This window comes from Giraffa tippelskirchi, chromosome 12, assembly GCF_054371585.1.
Source record: "Giraffa tippelskirchi isolate mGirTip1 chromosome 12, T2T-mGirTip1v1.2.pri, whole genome shotgun sequence".
Lineage (NCBI taxonomy): Eukaryota > Metazoa > Chordata > Mammalia > Artiodactyla > Giraffidae > Giraffa > Giraffa tippelskirchi.
Window position 1 is genome coordinate 26,431,599 of NC_137286.1, and position 19,899 is coordinate 26,451,497.

Genomic DNA, 19,899 nt, shown 5'->3' on the forward strand with positions numbered 1-19,899 from the left:
AAAGTGGCTGTTATTTCTTCAAATATTGCCTGTTTTCCATCCTTGTTAAACTTCCCTTCTGGGGCTTTGGTTAGACAGATTTTCAGGCTTTTTGTTTTGTCTTCCATGTCTCTTGCGTGCTGTGCTAAGTTGCTACAGTCACATTTGACTCTTTGTAACCCACTGGACTACAGCCCACCAGGCTCCTCTGTCCTGGGATTCTGCAGGCAAGAATGCTGGAGTGGGTTGCCATGCCCTCCTCCAAGGAATCTTACAACCCAGGGATTAAATCCGTGTCTCTTATACCTCCTGAATTGGGAGGCGGGTTCTTTACCATTAGTACTATCTGGGAAACCATGTCCATTAGTCTTTTTCTAATATTTTTTTCTTTCTGCTGCTTTCTGTGTGATTTCTTCCACAGCCTCTTCCAGTTCACTAATTCTGCCTTCAGCTGTGTTTAATTCACTATACCTTTGCCTCTGCCAGACCTGAGACCATTTAAACTGTCTTTCAGTTCAGTTCAGTTCAGCTGCTCAGTTGTGTCTGACTCTTTGTGACCCCATGGACCGCAGCAGGTAGGCCTCCCTTTCCACCACCAACTCCTGGAGTTTACCCAAACTCATGTCCATTGAGTTGGTAATGCCATCCAACCATCTCATCCTTTGTCATCCCCTCCTCTTCCTCCCTTCAATCTTCCCTAGCATCAGGGTCTTTTCAAATGAGCAAGCTCTTTGCATCAGGTGGCCAAAGTATTGGAGTTTCAGCTTCAATATCAGTCCTTCCAATGAACACTTAGGACTGATCTCCTTTAGGATGAACTGGTTGGATCTTCCTGTTGTCCAAGGGAATCTCAAGAGTCTTCTCCAACACCACAGTTCAAAAGCATCGATTCTTTGGCCCTCAGCTTTCTTTATAGTCCAACTCTCACGTTCATACATGACTACTGAAAAAACCATAGCCTTGACCAGACTTTTGTTGGCAAAGTAACGTCTCTGCTTTTTAATATGCTGTCTAGGTTGGTCATAACTTTCCTTCCAAGGTACAAGCATCTTTTAATTTTGGGTGCAGTCACCATCTGCAGTGATTCTGGAGCCCCCCCAAAATAAAGTCAGCCACTGTTTCCACTCTTTCCCCATCTATTTGCCATGAAGTGATGGGGCCAGATGCCATGATCTTATTTTTCTGAATGTTGAGCTTTAAGCTAACTTTTTCACTCTCCTCTTTCACTTTCATCAAGAGGCTCTTTAGTTCTTCTTCACTTTCTGCCATAAGAGTGGTGTCACCTGCATATCTGAGGTTATTGATATTTCTCCCGGCAATCTTGATTCCAGCTTGTGCTTCATCCAGTGCAGCATTTCTCATGATGCACTCTGCATATAAGTTAAATAAACAGGGTGACAATATACAGCCTTGACGTACTCCTTTTCCTATTTGGAACCAGTCTGTTGTTCCATGTCCAGTTCTAACTGTTGCTTCCTGACCTGCATACAGATTTCTCAAGAGGCAGGTCAAATGGTCTGGTATTCCCGTCTCTTTCAGAATTTTCCAGTTTATTGTGATCCACACAGTCAAAGACTTTGGCATAGTCAATAAAGCAGAAGTAGATGTTTTTCTGGAACTCTCTTGCTTTTTCGATGATCCATTGGATGTTGGCAATTTGATCTCTGGTTCCTCTGCCTTTTCTAAAACCAGCTTGAACATCTGTTTATTTCAAGCATTTTATGTTCATTTAGTTTGGGGGGTAGTGTGGGGTTGGCCTTGGAAAAGTCTTTCTTAAAGTCTAGCAATGCAAATTATCTTTTATCCAAAATCTAAAGTGTATTTGTAGAGGAAGGCCCTTTAGAGATTCTAATCTTTCCTATTTATGGTAGTAGAAACCCTTAGGAATAAATTCTTACTTTGTTGTATTCACCTTATTTTCTTTAAATGGACATACATGCAAACAACCCTCTGAACTAAATTCTATTGTATTTAAACCAACTGAATGTTGCAGGATTTTTAAGAATTGTAATTTCTTAACGTCTTGCCAGTACAATTTAAATATTTTTCATGTAATCAGCTGTAATCCCCCCATCTTGTTTTAGAGGAATACAAAAATACAGTGGATTTGTTTTTAATTTCCATAACTAAAAAATTCTGCCCAGGTTTTATAAATTTTTACTAAGGTGAGAAATAATAAATAGAACCAACTTTTTTTTTTTTTTAATAAAATGACAAGTCAAAAATAATTTGCACTTCCCTCATGGCTCAGTGGTAAAGAGTCCCCCTGCCAATGCAGGGGACTCGGGTTCCATCCCTGATTTGGGAAGATTCCCACATGCTGCAGAGTTACTAAGCCCATGTGCCACAATTATTGAGCCTGTGCCCTAGAGCTTGGCAACTAAAACTGCTGAATCCCACACGCCCTAGAGCCCATGCTTTGCAACAAGAGAAGCCACCACAGTGAGAAGCCCACGTGCTGCATCTCGAGAAAAGCCCAAGCAGCAGCAAAGACCCTGCACAGCAAATAAATAAATAATTTTTTTTTATTAAAAAAATAGACTACCAATCATAGTCTCTCTCTCTCTCAAAAATGAAAAATATATATATAATTCTTTTTTTCTTTTAGAAACAAGAAATAGCATGCACCGTTTTTCTAGCAAACACACATGAATAAGCATTACCAGGATTTCTTAGAATACCTGGAAACTTCATGCCATAACAGCATAGTAAATTTATTCCAGTGGCACAGCAAAAGTAATTCCATTGAATTTCTGTATTGCTACAGGAGATGAAAGCTTCACTCCATTTGATCACAAGGCAAAGAGTAGTAATCCTTCAATAAATATCTGTTAGATGAATGAACATCAATAAAATGATGTTAATACCAGTAGTGAGAATGAATAGAAGATTAAAAAAAAGAGTACATGAAAGTGAATGAAAGAGAGTGACGAGGAGGTGATAAGAGATTTTATGACTGGAACTTTTGGGGAAACATTGGCTCCGCTTGTGCTTTATCAAAAGTGAATTTGTTTTATGATTCTGTGTATTTTGATGATTCATTGTTATTTGGTGAGTGCATTCCAGATGAAGTTTTCTAACAAACACTTGGATTTTTTTCTAGATCTTTGTGCCTCCTGTTTCTTTAACCTGTTCCTTTTCTGCGTAACAGACTTTAGTTTTCACAAATGTAATGTTGTAAATTTGGGGGTTTAGTAAGAGTTTCAGCTAATAGACAAAATAGTAACAACCTTAGATATCGTAGCAGAATATATAGTTTTATGAGGTATGATAGAAAAGATAGCTAAATGGTTTTCATATCTGACACTTGTAATTCCTCTTTTAACTTCAAGTCACACATTATAAAAAATAATAAATAGGGACTTCCCAGGTGGTTCACTGCTTAAGAGCTCACATTCCATTGCAGGGGGTGTGGGTTTGGTCCTTGGTTGGGGAGGTAAAATCCCACATGCCTTGCAGCCAAAAAGCAAAAGATAAAACAAACGGTATTGTAACAGATTCAATAAGGACTTTAAAAATGGTCCACAGTAAAAAAATTTTGGAAATAATTTTAGTAAATAAAAGCATTAATGATCACTTATTATATATAATACCTATTTTATCTTTATATGTCAATATGTTGAATGTTTATACATTGTTATATAACTTACACACTTAACATATACTTTTTCTTTTACTTTAAGGCTCTCTTCAATACTAAAAACTTATGGAAGTCCTTTGAAAACACCATCAGTAGTTTATAGACAAAGGCTTTATGAATTGTTGATTTTATTGTCTCCTGAAACCTACGAAGGTAAGTGCCTTACACCAAAATGTTTTACTATTTGTGGTTAATACAGTGCCTGAACAAATGGATTGTATGGCAGTTACTTCATGCTTTGTGTTCAGGAGGTTTTGGGAGCTCAGTCTTAACCCATGTGTTTACCATTTTATAGTAAACATTGTTGTTGTTCAGTCACTAAGTTGTGTCTGACTCTTTGCAACCTCATGGATTGCAGCACACCAGGCTTCCCTGTCCTTCACTATCTCTCCCAAGTTTGCTCAAGTTCATGTTCATTGAGTCGGTGATGCTATCTAACCATCTCATCCTCTTCTGCCCCCTTCTCCTTTTGCCTTCAGTCTTTCCCAGCATCAGGGTCTTTTCTAGTGAGTCAGCTTCAGCATCAGTTCTTCCAATGAATATTCAGGGTTGATTTCCTTTAGGGTTGATTGGTTTGATCTCCTTGCAGTCCAAGGGGCTCTCAAAGGTCTTCTCCAGCACCACAATTTGAAATCATCAATCAATTTATAGTAAATAAAATACATTAAAAAAGAAAACTGTTTCATGTCTTGCTATCTTCTCTTTTCTGATAAAAATGTCCCTAATTTCAATGTATAAGAGAGAATGAGTCACAAAGATTAGTCTTGATTCTACTCCAGGGTTTTCCACAGAATATATAATGCAAGTCAATTAGAAATTTGACCGTTCCTGTTTTCCTTCTAGAGTGCATATCTATTGCACACATTGCCTTCCATTATTCCATTCTTAACTCTGTCCAAATAGCATTTTAATCTTGAGTAGTATACCAAGGTATAATTTATTTTATAATGTTTATAATGTAGGTTTTGCTTTTATTGAGCTCAGGATGACTTCAGAATACTTGAATACTGCATTTGGTAAAAAAAAAAAAAAAAGCTTGCCCTTATTTTGCAAATAGTTCTGTATCCTTTCTTGTAAATTTCAAATACAGTTTTAAGAAAATGTATTGCTACTACTACTGAATAATTTAAGATGCTTGTTTTAAGAGGTGAAAGTTGAAAATGGCCTCTAATGGGAGCATCTTTTTTTTTTTTTTAATTTTTAAATTTTAAACTAACCATATTAAGTTAATCATTACTTCAAATCTATTTCTTTTGGGGAGTTCCCTGATGGCCTAGTAGTTAGGATTTCAGGCTTTCTCTGCGTCCTGGTTTCTATCCCTGGTCAGGGAACTGAGATCCCACAAACCACTTGGCATGGCTGGAAAAAAAAAAAGAATTTGTATAACTTTTCATCATGGTTGTCCAACAAAAGCAGAATTTTGTCACAATAGTTGCTTAATTTTGTTAAGTTTATGGAACAAAACTTGAGTTCCTAATTTTTATTTCCTATCTTAGTTTCATTATGGATCTCCATTCAAGTATTTTAATTTTCTCCACACTGAAAATTGCTCCTCATTAGCATCAGAAAGTGATGTATTTCTACAAGAGAAGCATATTTGCATTTTAAAATTGAATCATCCTTAAGTACTTTGTTCAGGGACAGTTAGGCAGCCAGCAGTTACTTTAAATGAGAAATGGAGATATATACCACTGTTTTCACATTTAGCTCTAGTACCAAACATAGCTTGCATGTTATGCTACCAACAGAATTATTTTCTTGAGTATCACATACTGGTAACTAAACTAACAGACATTCTTTTAAGCAACTCTTACTTGCTTCATTAAGCTTTTATTGATCCCTGTCCACTGTCCCCAATTCCTGTGTATAATCTCTCCTTTCTCTAAACATAGCTATACTCTTTTTTCATCCTCTGTGAAACTTAGTGTTTCCTACCTTCATTTTTTAGTTAACGTGTGTGTGTCTTGTGTCTTATATCTTCTTCAAGAGAAGATTGTCAACAGGGAAGTCCCTGTTTAGTAATTATTAAAACATCAAATTATAATAGTGAAATTGTTTAAAACATCCTTAACTCTAGTGATACACAATGAAATATTTGTAGATGTAAGTGATATGCTTTTCAGGGATTGCTCCAAAATAGTATGGAGGGTGATGAGATAGTCAACTGAGAGTATAGGTGAACCGAGATTAATCTAGCTGGTTAGGATGAGTGACAGTCATTTGCTGGGGTGGTGGGGAGTTAGGGTGCCATACTACTAATATTATACCTGCCTTGTCTGCCTTTGTTACTCTTTTTTCTTCCTGTTTTTATGCTCCATGTCATTTTATTTAAAACGATGGTAGTAGTATTTATTGAGTGTATAAAGTATACGTACACACATTCTTTGAGATGTCTGTTCTTATCCTTGTGATAAGCAACACCTAGTTGAGCTTTTCATCGGTGGGGCATTTCTCAGGGAGGAGAACAGGTTAAATAGGCTGTGATAGATTAAAGTTAGCTGATAATGTAGATTAAAGTGCAACCTGGGCTCTTTAAACCCCATTCTCAGACCTGTTAACTGCTATTGCTAAATTGCTAATTGCTCTTTTTCTGTGACTCAGTAGGAAACCTCAGTGCTATCCTCAAAGAGCTGGCCGCTGACCTGACTGCCCCTGATATACAGGTGGCAGCATCCACATTTTTACTCCCACCCCTCTGTCATCAAGATGATCTCCTAATATTAAATCCTTTGCTACAAGAGACTGACCATAGATTTATTGAAGAACAGGTATGGTCATTTTTCAGTAACTCTTGGGTTGATTTAACCTATGAACAGTGGTTTAATTTGTTTTTTGTTGTTTTTTTTTTTTTAATTGGCCACACTGCATGGCAAGTGGGTTCCTACTTACCCAACCAGGGCACAGAGTGCCAACCACTGGACCACAAGGAAGTCCTGAATAGTCGTTTTAAAACCATATATGCAATTTGTTTTCTTCTTTTAGCTCCTGCTTGGTAGTGGTATTGCTTGTGGAAGTCTCGAGTATGACCCTTACTCTATTTACGAGAAAGATGTAAAGGGAGATTCGGTGCCTAAGCCCTTACCTCCAATGCTGTCAGTTACTAGCTCTGCAGTCAAGCTGTTTGGAGTTGTATGTGCTCATGTGGGAGAAGCTCAAAGGTAAACCATCTTCAGAGGTTCACTTATCCTGAAGTGTGTTTCAGGTTTGGTAATTTGTTCAGTGAATGCGTAATAGAGTGATAAAAAGGAGGTTGTCAGAAATTCTCATTAATATTAAAGACTTCTTATAGATGACAGGTGAAGGTGAGATTAAAGGCTCTTGTTTAATTATTCAGTTGGCTAAATATTTAATAGGAAGCAATGAAGTCAGTGATTAGATTAAACTGAAAACTGCTAGGCACTATCATGGGTGCAGTGCTTTTCCCGCATTAACTTCTTATCTAGCTGAAAATACCAATGCAAAACTCAGTGACACAAAAACAGTGATTTATGAGCCAGTGTTGCAAAGGGAAACACTGGTTGTCTGAATAGACAAGATCTCATACTATAGGTCCAGGGCTTAGTCTTCAGTTTAGTGGATTTCAAAAATTAGATTAAAATAGATTAGTCTTCAATTTGGTGGATTCACTTCACTTGAAATGAACTTTGGTTTTTAAAAATTATAAAGACTGCTAATGATTTCTCGTTGAGGGTAACAGGGTAATATCTTTCTTCGGAATCAAAAAACACTACTCATGTCTAGTATCCAGGAAATTCTGTTTTTATCTGAGATACTGAATGAGAACTGAATCTCTCCCATAGGCTGTGCTGGTTAACAATTTGCAAAATATTAACTATCCTCATTCATTCATGTTCATTCTCTTTGTTTCTTTTATGCTAGACCAGCAACAATGCTAGATCATAGCTTTTATACAATTTTATCAGTTATGTCTTCCAGAGGATACTAATTAGGTAAGGAATTTACCTTGGTCTATTTGATGAAGAATCGCAGAAATATTTGAGTCTTGCCAGCAACACATTTCTGAAACAGGCTTTTGGATAGTCTCCTTTCAGTGGATAGAAAACAAATAACATTTATGTTGATTTTTAATAACTTCATGTTGTTCTATTTTAACTGATAATAGTACTTATTCAGTATCATATGGTGTATGCATATTTTGAGATTAATTTCAAAAGATGATTTAAAATTTGTAACCTATAGTTCACTGTATACTATAACTATAAAGTTATGGTTATACTTAAGACAATATGTGACTAAATTATAAATGAATGCTGTAGCACTAAAAGATGAGGAAAATCACAGTGGTCTGGAATTTTTAAAGAATTATTGATGGAAAGAAGATTTGAACTAGTCTGTAACTGTATTATTATATAGTACATAAAATTAATTTAAAATACTTAATTTGGATTAATACAGCAATAACTGCAGCCTTATGGGCAAAAGATTTAAATTAAGCATGTTCTTGAAAGACTCTTAAACTCTTTGATAGGTCTCAGATAAAAAGTGGGGAAAAAAGCATACTTCTTACAAGCTTTCCTTTTAAAAGTTGGTTTTATTGCTCTCTTAGAGAAGGTGATTTTCTTTTTGATTTTACCCAGATTTATTGCCCAGTTACAGTTTCAAGGAAATGGTTTCTTATTTCTGTTTTTTACAGTTTAATGAACTTTAAAGTGTGCCACATTTCTTTTTATCCCACCTAGATAAAAATAACATATAGAATGAATATTCAGGGGAGGAGAGGTTTTGTTTGTCTTAATGAAAATGTTGCAACCTGGTAAAGCAAAGCATATTCTCTTTGAAGTCTAACTGAATAAAAATAGTAGGTGGTAGTTTGGAGAGTTTTAAAGGAAGTGGTCTGGCAGGATCCTACGTTTAGCAACTGTTAGCAATCTCCAGTGGATGCCCTTAGAGAACCACAGAGAAAGAGAGGTGGCAAAGTTGAGCTTCTAGTTTCCTGTTATCCCAGAGATGATACTTGTTTACAGGGCAGACCCTTCTTCTCTGGGCCATAGATTTGCATCTCTAGAAAAGAAAGGTCTTAAAGTACCTGTATTCAACAAGTGAATGTTTTCAAGTGTTTTGTTGTTTTTGTAGTTATCTTTGTGTTTAAACAGTTTAAAAGAAACTCATAACATGAGGTTGTCCTAAAATGAGAAATAGGCTCTTACTACTTTATTTATGCACTTAGAAATTAAATTATCTTTAAATCACTGATTATTTTGACGGTAAGATTCTAAAACTAAGAAAACTTTGCAATGATAATTTTAAAGCACTAAAATGTTTAAAGCTCTGGAATATCAAGATATTTTATACAGAGAAGAAATTATTACTGATCTTATTCATGTGTTATTTATGGTTACTTTCCAATATATTTTGCACCTAATTACAAAGAATGAATTACGTAATTCATCTGAATTAAGTACCTTGACTGTACATTGCAGTCATTTGGATAATTTTTTAAAACTTTTTAAAATGTAGGTTCTGACTTAATAGTAATGGTATGCATACTACATTGGACATTAAAAGTTTTTAAACACCTTAGGTGATTCTGGCATTCAGAGAACAGTGCTGCTGCTGCTGCTAAGTCGCTTCAGTCGTATCCAACTCTGTGCGACCCCATAGATGGCAGCCCACCAGGCTCCCCCGTCCCTGGGATTCTCCAGGCAAGAACACTGGAGTGGGTTGCCATTTCCTTCTCCAATGCATGAAAGTGAAAAGTGAAACTGAAGTCACTCAGTCATGTCCGACTCTTAGCGACCCCATGGACTGCAGCCTATCAGGCTCCTCCGTCCATGGGATTTTCCAGGCAAGAGTACTGGAATGGGGTGCCATTGCCTTCTCCGATAAAGTAATGTAGAGTGTAAATTGATGGAGAGAGGAAAAGCATAGTTATAGCTCTCAGTAGTAAAAATTTTCCCCATTATATACCCTTTATCTGAATATATAAGAAAGGTAAATCAGCGTTTTCAATATTTATGTCTTTCCTGTTTACTTAATTACTTGTATGTTTTCATTTCATCCAGACTCAAAAGTTTTATTATCTAACTTTGTTCTGAACTAATCAGTTCAGTTCAGTCTCTCAGTCGTGTCCAACTCTTTGCAACCCCATGGACTGCAGCATGCCAGGCTTCCCTGTCCATCACCAACTCCTGGAGCTTGCTCAAACTCATGTCCATTGAGTTGGTGATGCCATCCAACCATCTCATCCTTTGTCATCCCTTTCTCCTCCCACCTTCAGTCTTTCCCAGCATCAGGGTCTTTTCCAATGAGTCAGTGCTTCACATCAGGTGGCCAAAGTATTGGAGCTTCAGCTTTAGCACCAGCTAATTTTATTAATTATATTAATATGAACTAATAATTATATAATTGATACTACTTAGGAATACAAATTCATTATTGCTAAAAAGTGGTCATCTCCATCTTCTTGAAGAGTCAGAATGTTTTCTTGTGATATGTGTCAGAATATGGGAATAAAGGATGGAGAAAAAAGTTTGGGCTCTGGTAGTCTCATTTAGGGTCTTTGGCCTATGAATGTGGGCAAGAAAATAGTGCAGGTCAGATTTTATTACAATATAACAAAATTCTCAAGCTCTAATCTTAAGTACTTTTTAGTACTTTCAACATGACACAGTTTCATTATAACAGGTGACTATGATATGGTCTAATAATGATGTTTTAGGTTTTAAATTCATAAGCCTGACCATATAGTTACCCTTAATTTTTCTTCCTGCAGGGCAGTTTGGTTATAAATATTTTCTTGAAGCATAATGACTTAAATATGGTCTTGTAAAACAGAAAAATTTTATATGATACATTTATTGTGTTATTTATAATAAAAATTAGAAATGGCCTAAATATCCCAAACTAGAGAATTAGTTAATTAATTCTAATAGCAATTTAAAATTATTTCAGTATGTGTGGAATCTGAAAAATACAACAGACTAGTTGATATAATGTAAAAGAAGCAGACTCAGATACAGAGAACAAAACTAGTGGTTACCAGTAGGGAGAGGGGAGGAGGAGAGCAACGTGGGGTAGGAAACGGAGAGGCACAAACTGTCATGTATGAAATAAGCTACAAGGATATACTGTACAATGTAGGAATATAGTTGTTTTCAAATAACTATAAGTGGAATATAATCTTTAAAAATTGTGAATCACCCCTGTTTTATCTTTATTAAATTATCCCAAGCAAGTAGTTATGTTTATATTTGTAAAGAAGAGACTACTGTGTATGTGCATGTATAGGATTATAAATTCATAGATTTCAGTGTAACACTGGGGATTGAGCTTATATAGGAAGACTCCATGCCTACTTAACTTACAGAAATATTTGATAAAATATGAATATTTTATTAAATTTTTTAGGTATTATTAATACACATTAAAGCTACATTAATAAATTAAAAAATTGTGAATCACTATATTGCATACTTGTGACTTACATAATATTGTACATCAGTTATACTTAAATTAGAAACAAAATCACAGGAGGTCAAGATAAAAAAAGTAAAAGAAAATTATTTCAGTATAATAATTAATAAGGTGGGATTAATGTTTAGGGAAATAAAAAAGTTATTAACAAAGTATGTACACTGTGAAACCAATTTTTAAAAAAGGATCCATATATCTGGAGAGACTAGACCAAAGATGTCAAAATGTGGCTTTCTAAAATGGTGGGATTTTGGGTGAATTTTATTTTTCTTTCCTGTGCTTTTCTGGTTTTTATTTATTGTGATGAACTGAATTAACCTTGAAATAGGAAATAAATATTTAAATAAATAGACTACTTAAGAGTTACTATGATTTTCCCTAAATTTTTAGTGATTCACTATGTTTATTCTCTGAATTGATTTTATGTATATTGCTTTCCTCAAGTCATAATGTAACCTTGCGTACCTTCCTTTTTTTCTGACTTAACTTCTTCCACAACTGGTTTTATTTAAAAAAGCCTAAGTTCCATATCTATTCTGTTTTGATAACAGAATTATCCTTTGGAGCCGAACTGTGTTTGGGCCTTTTGGGCTCAACAGAATGGTAGAGATTTAGTTAAGGGCTTTAGAAATATTGGAAGTACAGTAGAGTTGAGTAAAAGTATACCACATGCCATCTTCAGCCGGTCATGCCTGTTTTCACTCACTGGGTGCACCTGTCCTTTATGAGTGTTCAGCGAACACATTCGACTGCCAGCTGCATGCCAAACCCAGATACTGGAGAGATGAAGATAGAATATAAGGTCTCTGACTGCCATCGAGATGTTCACGACTAAAAAAATAAACTTAAGTATTATTTTACTCCCTGATTTAAAGGGAGAGAAGGAGAGAAAGGAAATTCAGAGCTCTGAAGCAATATTTATAAACAATTGGTGGGGAGAAAAGGGAGTGATTTCATGGTTAACATATCTTTAATATCATCAAATGGATTTAAAAATTCCTGTGTTATAAGAACATGAAAAACAACTCACATTGTTTTTTTAATACATTAAAACCTAACAAGCACATCCAACCCCAGACCAAAAGTGATATGCACATTCATTATCGGTAGAATTGTAGAATTGTGAAAATAAGAATATTACTATGCACTAGTAGGAGAATGGTTGAATAAACTGTAGAATGTGTATAGTAAAATTTGGCTTCCTCTAAGAATAAAAATGATTTGCAAAGTGATAAAGAGGTAATGTTAATGAAAAAAGCAAGTTTAAAAACTATGTTATATATAGTATGATCCCCACGTACATGTTTAAGGTATAGTTGGGGTTCAAAAGGTTGTGCTTCTTCTCATTAACAGAAGTCCATGCTGCCTTAAAAATGAAGCATTGTATTTGAATCCAATAAGTCCTGTTACTAAGAACAAAAATTGATGCAGGTAACTTTTAAAATACCCTTTGTTTAGAAAATAGTTGCTGAAATAGCCAAATTTGTCCAGGTAAATCTACATTAAGTGATACATGTTATTTATTTTTTACAAAATATGCACCTCCCTCAGTGTCATGACACATAGTCAAAATACTTTTGCATTGGTTATAACATATTTTCATTTCCCAAAAGGCTTCAGTGTATTTGGCAACAGTTTATCTCATTTTAGTAGCTCCAATAAAATGCAACCAAACAAATGAGTAGTGGATACTTAATACTGCCCTTTGACTTAATTTATCTTTAAATCTTGTTGTTTCTGATTTTAGGCTTCTTGTGTTGGAACAGCTTTTGGACAGTATAAAGCATACAAAAGGAGCTCGTCAACAAGTAGTTCAATTACATGTTGTTTCCTCAGTTGCTAGTTTCTTGAAGGTAATTCTATTTTTTTTTTTAATTCCTGTTTACTTGATTTTCTTTTTTTCCCCTAATATGTGGCCAACTAAGTAGGTTGAGGGAAGGTATTTTTAAAAGACTTGTCTTCCCCCTCTCCCCCCCATTTATCTTGACGTTTCAGGATTTGTAATTCCCCTTTTACTTTTTCTCCGTATAAAACTTGTTGGTCAGAAGTCAAACCTATAATACTATTTTAGAAACATGCTTTAACCTACCAAGCCTAATATCGCAGACCTGGGATTGGCAGATTATGGTCTATGGACCAAATCTGGCTCATTGTTGCATTTATGACTTATTGTTTCTAAGTAAAATAGGCTTCATTGGTCATTTATTTTACAGAAATCCCTATTAATGTTCTTTGAACACATATGTAGTACAGTGATAATTGATTACCATATTGTTTGCCTGGAGGCTTAAAATTCTAAAGTGCTTTGTGAGGAAAATTAAATTACATTTGTGTGTTCAGTGTGTATTTCTAGTGTTTCGATTTTTTTTTTTTTTAAGTAGTAATCACTGAATATGAACATATTTGGTTAACCAGAATATACATTCCAAACTGGATAAGAGAATTTACTACAGTTGTAAGTTTCGATTGTTTTGACATATTTCAGTATGTGGCTGGCTCTAAGGGACATTTGGGTCCAGAAGAAGTGAGAAGACCTGTCCTTGCATTGGTGATGGGAGCCTTAGAAAGTCCCAACCCCCTCTTGAGATGTGCAGCTGCAGAGGCATGGGCCAGATTAGCCCAAGTAGTTGATGATGGAGCTTTTACTGCTGCATTAGTTCAAGTTAGCTTTGACAAGTAAGTGAATTTCTTACTTAATACTCACGAGATATGTGTCAAAACTGTGTATAGCTTGTTGGAGCTTACAAAACTTCTTTCTTATTATAACTTTAAAAAACTGAGAAAAGTTTATTTTGTTGTTGTTCAGTCGCTCAGTCATGTCCGACTCTTTGCAACCCCATGGACTGCAGCACACCAGACTTCCCTGTCCTTCACTATATCCCTGAGCTTGCTCAGATTATTGTCCATAGAGTCGGAGATGCCATTCAACCATCTCGTCCTATGTCATCCCCTTCTCCTCTTGCCTTCAATCTTTCCCAGCATTTGGGTCTTTTCTAATGATTCAACTCTTCACATCAGGTGGCCAAAGTATTGAAGCTTCAGCTTCAGCAGCAGTCCTTCCAATGAATATTCAGGGTTGATTTCCTTTAGGATTGACTGCTTTGATCTCCTTGCAGTCCAAGGGACTCTGAAGAGTCTTCTCCAACACCACATTTCAAAAGCGTCAACTAGGGTTAGGGTTAGGGTTAAAGTGGAACCTGCCCCCGACTCCCACTGCCTTGGACTGCCTGTCTTAAAACATAAAACTATTTTTAATATTTTTACTTTGGTTTTTGTTTTTATATGAGAAAGATCACTGTCTATATGAGTGATGTAATAGGCCACCAGTAGACTCTGGGAGTAAGAAATTTAGGGAGTTTCATCATATAAAATATAGGTGATAGGCAGTAGAACAATCTACTGGAAAGAAAAAAGGCTGCAGATCAGGAAACATAAACTATATGTTCATTCCTACCAGCTTTGTAACCATGAGCTGGTTGCTTAATCCTCTTAACCAGTTTTTCTCTATTTCAAATAGAAGTTTATTAATGACACCCGGCCTGCTAAGAATGTTAAGGTGAATGATAAAATAAATATGAAAGTAGTATGAAAAAATAAAACAACTGCAAATAAAATGGTTATATTAGTTATATATGTGTATAAAGTTAGTACCCGTGGTAGTAATGCAGAAGGCACTTTGACTTTCTAGTCTTCTGAATATGTATGTCTTGATTTGGTTATGAACTCTATATCTCTTGTCAGATTGCTAACTTTGTTCAAATCCCAACTCTTCCATTTAATAGTTGGTTACTTTGTAAGAGTTCTTTGGCCAAAATGACTCAGTCGTTTTGATTTCCTCATTTGTAAAAAGGAACTGATAATAGTATGAATCTCACGATTCCTGAGAGGATTAAAGGACCCAATATAAAGTGTGTAAACTAGAATACAATGAAAACTCCTGATGAATAATAAGTTCTCTTACTATATTTAATTTTTAAATCAGAGTTCTTGAGCTGGAACTCTATATGAAATTAGTATCTCTGCAATGAGAGTTTTTAAAATATAACTTAATGATAAGGTAATAATGCATGCCATATGAATTCAGTGTGTATTTCTGAAAGACATTGAAATTGTTTATATTTAAATAATGATTATTAATAATATGACATCTAAATTTTTTTTAATTTATTTATTCTTGGCTGTGCTGGATCTTCGTTGCTGTGTGTGGGCTTTCTCTAGCTGCGGCGAGCGGGGGCTACTCGCTAGATGCGATGTGTGATTTTCTCATGGCAGTGGCTTCTCTTGTTGCAGAGCATGGGCTCTAGGGTGTGTGGGCCTCAGTAGTTGCAGCACATATGTGAAGACATTTGTATTCAAAATATTTTTCTTTTCAAGATACCTTTCAAGTTATTTCAGAATTTTTTGTATCAGTTAACTGTAAATATATTTCTGAATTTTGCAGCTCTTTATATAAAAAGTTCCCTAAGTGACTGTGCATGCATTGGTTTATTTCAATAATTATCATTTATTTTTGTTTCCATAATCACAGACTGAAATCAGCAAGGGATGCGGTTACCAGAACAGGACACTCATTGGCTTTGGGATCCCTGCATAGGTACTTAGGAGGAATGAGTTCTCCACATTTGAATTCCTGTGTTGGAATCCTTTACACTTTGTCTCAGGACAGCACCTCACCTGATGTACAGGTGAGTACCCCATGTGATGCCTTCCTTGAAATTCTTCATTTGTAGATAATGCATATTATGTTGTATTGACCATTACTAATTTATATAATAATTTTAGCTCCATAGTAAAATCAAAACCATTGTTAACCTCAGTGGATTTTTAAAATTGACACATCACTATCTTTACTTCAAGCTCAATATCTAAAGTCAAATTCAATATCATTTTCTGAAAATGGATCTGCCTTCTATCTTAAAATAACATCTACTATCTTGTGGAACTTAACAGGCACCAGGCACTGTATTACATTTTTCTAAACATATTAATGTATTTAATCTTCACAGTTATCAAGGATGTATATTCCCATTATATAGAAAGAAAACTGAGGCTTATGGAACCTAAGTAACTTGCTCACACTTACAACCACTAATATATCATGGAGTCAGGTGAAGAATATAAGTCATGGACTTGAAACTCACGTTCTTAACCACTTTACCATATTATTATACATAACTTATTCATTTCTGCCAGTCATCACTCTCCTGAGATCTTAATCACATCTTGAATGATTGTTGTGCTTCCTCCTCTTCTGGTCCCCTTATTGTATCTCTGTCCACCTTGTGTGACCCTAATTACTATAGTAGTATCCTACCTGGTCACTTTATTTTTAGGTTCTTTACAACTCTACCTAGATATGAAGCCAGAAGTGTTTGCCCAGAAAATTTTCACCTTGCCACTTTCCAGCCAAAAACCTGGGGATACTGCTTATTGCTTCTTCAATCAACTCCTCATTGAAGTCCCATCAACTGACCCAGAAGCCTTCTTGGTTATTAACCCAAAGTACTGATCTTCTCCTAAGATGATCTTCCTGCTTTCCTCCCACACGTCATTCTCATATCTGTGCTCGGGTTTTTCCTATTGCTCTTCTCTCTTTCTATTCCTATCTTATAATCCACATTTTTTAGTATTGTAAGGTCCAGTTTAACCACCAGCTTGTCAAACTTCAGCATCTAACATAGGTGTCATTCTTTGAATTACCATATTACTAATAGTTTTTTTTCACATCATCTGTTAACTTGAGTTGATTTATAAGGTATTCCATCCTTTCTTCATTCCTTTAATACAGTACTTTTTGCTTCCATTTATTATATATTTCTCCTCTTCCCCTTCAAAAAGTCTATTCTGAACAGACTCCTTTTCTATTGAGTCTCTTTTGTTGATTAATTTAGGTTTTTCTTTCTGTGGCATCCAGTGTCATCAGTCTGACTCTTCTTGATTGCTGCTGTTTTTCACCTAATGGGAGCTCATCTTTGTACCATTTTAAAATACTATAAGCTTTTCTTACATATTTGTTGATAAGAGGGGTAAAACTTTCTTAGTTGATTTCCTAAAGGGAGAACTTTTTAGATACTTCTTGTTATAGGAAGTTCAAGCATACATAAAAGTAGAGGACATGATGTAAGGAACTTATTAAACCCACCATCCAACTTCACTGATTATCAGTGATTATTAGTTTTGCCTGCTTTTATACTTTATGTCGATGGAACCATACGGTATAAACTTTTTTATGTTTGGCTTTCTTCAACAATGTGTTCCAAGAAATTTGTATTATTTCATGTAGTTGAGATATTGTTGAATCTTTTAAAAATTTGAATTTTCATTCTCTGTATAGATTAAGCAGTAAACAATTTTCAACACACCAGATTTAGTTCAAGCCATTATCTAAAGAACCAAACACGATCCTTGAATTCTCAGTTCTGAGATATATCCATATGTGAGCATGCTAGCTAAGTCGCTTCAGTTGTGTCCAACTCTTTGCGATGCTATGGACTGCAGCCCTCCAGGTTCCTCTGTCCATGGGATTCTCCAGACAAGAATACTGAAGTGGGTTGCCATGCCTTCCTCCAGGGGATCTTCCTGACCCAGGGATCGAACCCTCACCTCTTATGTCTCCTGCATTGGCAGTCAGATTCTTTACCACTAGCGCCATCTGGGAAGCCCCTATATCCATGTATGCCATTCTGAATTGGACATTTGTCTCTCAGTTGTTTTTTACTGGTATTTAAATTTTTTTCTTCAACTCCTGAAGTTCCTTGTTTCTCTCTCCAAGTTAGTAATAACACACACTTGACTGTGATACTACTTTATCACTCGTTTCAACAAAAGAACACTTTGTAGTGTTTTGTGTTTCGTAATGCTGCTATAACATTTTTAACTGTTTTTCTCTGTCTTCACAGACCTGGGCACTGCATTCTCTCTCATTGATAATTGATTCTGCCGGCCCACTCTATTATACACATGCAGAACCAACCCTTTCTCTTATTATAATGTTGCTGTTAAATGTGCCTCCTACTCATGCTGAAGTTCACCAAAGTCTAGGTCGCTGTTTGAATGCCCTTATTACTACATTGGGTCCAGAGCTACAAGGTATGCATGGCTGCTTTTGTGATATTGTACATAAAAATATATGCATAAAAATGAAAACAGTTCCTCTCATTGACTCAAACACTTCTCAATAAAGTGAAGTTTAGCAGAAAGTTCTTTTCAAAAATATGGGCAGAATATTGAGAATAATCTTGGGAAGACTGACTTCTGAATGATGACATAATAGAAAAAAAAAAAACATAGAAATTTAAGCTTCACCAACCATTAGTTAATTGGATGACTTTGGGAAAATCCTCATGTCTCCTAGCTTTAGTTTCCTCTTCTATCAAATAAGAGAAGAGTTGCAAAACCCTTGTAATTGGCACATAGTAAGTGCTCAGTATATTTTGTTAAGATAAATGCCAATCAGTCTGATTTCGCTTATTTTGAAAAGATGAGGACCATATTTAGAAAGATAATGTCTTAAAAATACTTCCTTTAACAAGTTAAATGACAAACATAAAATGGAATAGTTTAAAAACCTCTTATCTCTTATAAGATATGAATGACTGAGCCCCAAAACTCAGTTATTCTGATCTATTCAAATGCAAAATACATGATTTTAATATATAAAAGCAACTCTCAACTGATGCAAGCAGGGTTATTATTAGCAATTTCTAACTCTACTTTTCATGAAAATTTGATGTAAACTGCAGTCTTAGGTTCTTCTTTGCCTTATTATTTGTGTTGCCATAAACCTTTCAGACTAAAAATAACTAACATTATCTAAAAACTTATAACCTGGATTATCCTTCCTTCTGTAGAAGAAATTTACTTCACAGAACGTCAAATTTAAAATTAGAGGAAAAAAAAAATTTTAAGCCCAATAATATATGTTTCAAGGGTAGTTATTTTATAGGCCAATTAAAGCTTTCTGCTTTCATCCTAGGTAACAGCACTTCTGTTTCTACCCTAAGAAGTTCCTGTCTGTTGGGTTGTGCAGTGATGCAAGATAACCCAGACTGCCTTGTCCAAGCTCAGGCCATCTCTTGCCTTCAGCAGCTTCATATGTTTGCTCCACGACATGTCAACTTGTCTAGCCTGGTCAGCTGTCTCTGTGTGAGTATAAAATTGTATATGTCCTTAGTTTCTTTTATTGGAAATTAAATTTATTTCAGTTAATCTCTAGACCATGTACAATAGTTATTTTCCCTCAATTTTAGTCTTTTTTTGGGAGGGTGTGGGGTAACTTCATATAATCATATCTTAAACTGCTCATATATTTATTCACTTTTCCTTCTATTAATATTAAACTTAGTATTTGGAATATTGATTCATTAATCAGTAAAGATATACTGAGTGCGAACATCCCAGGTATAAATGCTGTGGGGCATGGAAATATTTATGTGGTAATAGCAATTTTTTTCCTACTTCTTCTTTTTCCTCTTTTCCAAACTATTACATATAAAGTTATTTTCATCCCAGATGAAATATTTTTCCTGAATATTCTAGCAGCATATGCTTCAGCATCTGGGTTCTGACAGTGTGTTTAATGAACATAGAAAGGTGAAGGTGATCAATAAAAAATTCTGATTAGGTGGTTCATGATCATCAGTGGTTTTAAGATTTACCGTGAGCATCACCAGTTTGTATCTGGACTTGCCTGAAAAAGTTACAGTTGGAGTTAAAACTTAAGACCATAGATTTTCAACTTTTTCTGCCCCTGTGATGTTCACAACACTCTCCCCTTAGTAACATGATAGTTAAGAATCATCACTGTAGATAAGACCTTTCATTTTCAAACTTGAGATAAAATATGC

At 35.3% G+C, this 19,899-nt stretch overlaps 1 protein-coding gene across 10 annotated transcripts in view; it reads left to right on the forward strand.

The window, feature by feature from the left end:
- Nucleotides 1-19,899, forward strand: part of HEATR5A (HEAT repeat containing 5A) — a 113,813-nt gene that overhangs the window by 58,717 nt on the left and 35,197 nt on the right. For all 10 annotated transcript variants that reach the window (XM_081548032.1, XM_081548031.1, XM_081548040.1 and 7 more), the window contains 8 exons: nt 3,663-3,772; nt 6,224-6,387; nt 6,602-6,777; nt 12,801-12,906; nt 13,539-13,729; nt 15,582-15,738; nt 17,953-18,142; nt 19,029-19,198. In XM_081548032.1, coding sequence (XP_081404158.1) covers nt 3,663-3,772; nt 6,224-6,387; nt 6,602-6,777; nt 12,801-12,906; nt 13,539-13,729; nt 15,582-15,738; nt 17,953-18,142; nt 19,029-19,198 — 1,264 coding nt within the window. The remainder of the gene's footprint in view (nt 1-3,662; nt 3,773-6,223; nt 6,388-6,601; nt 6,778-12,800; nt 12,907-13,538; nt 13,730-15,581; nt 15,739-17,952; nt 18,143-19,028; nt 19,199-19,899) is intronic.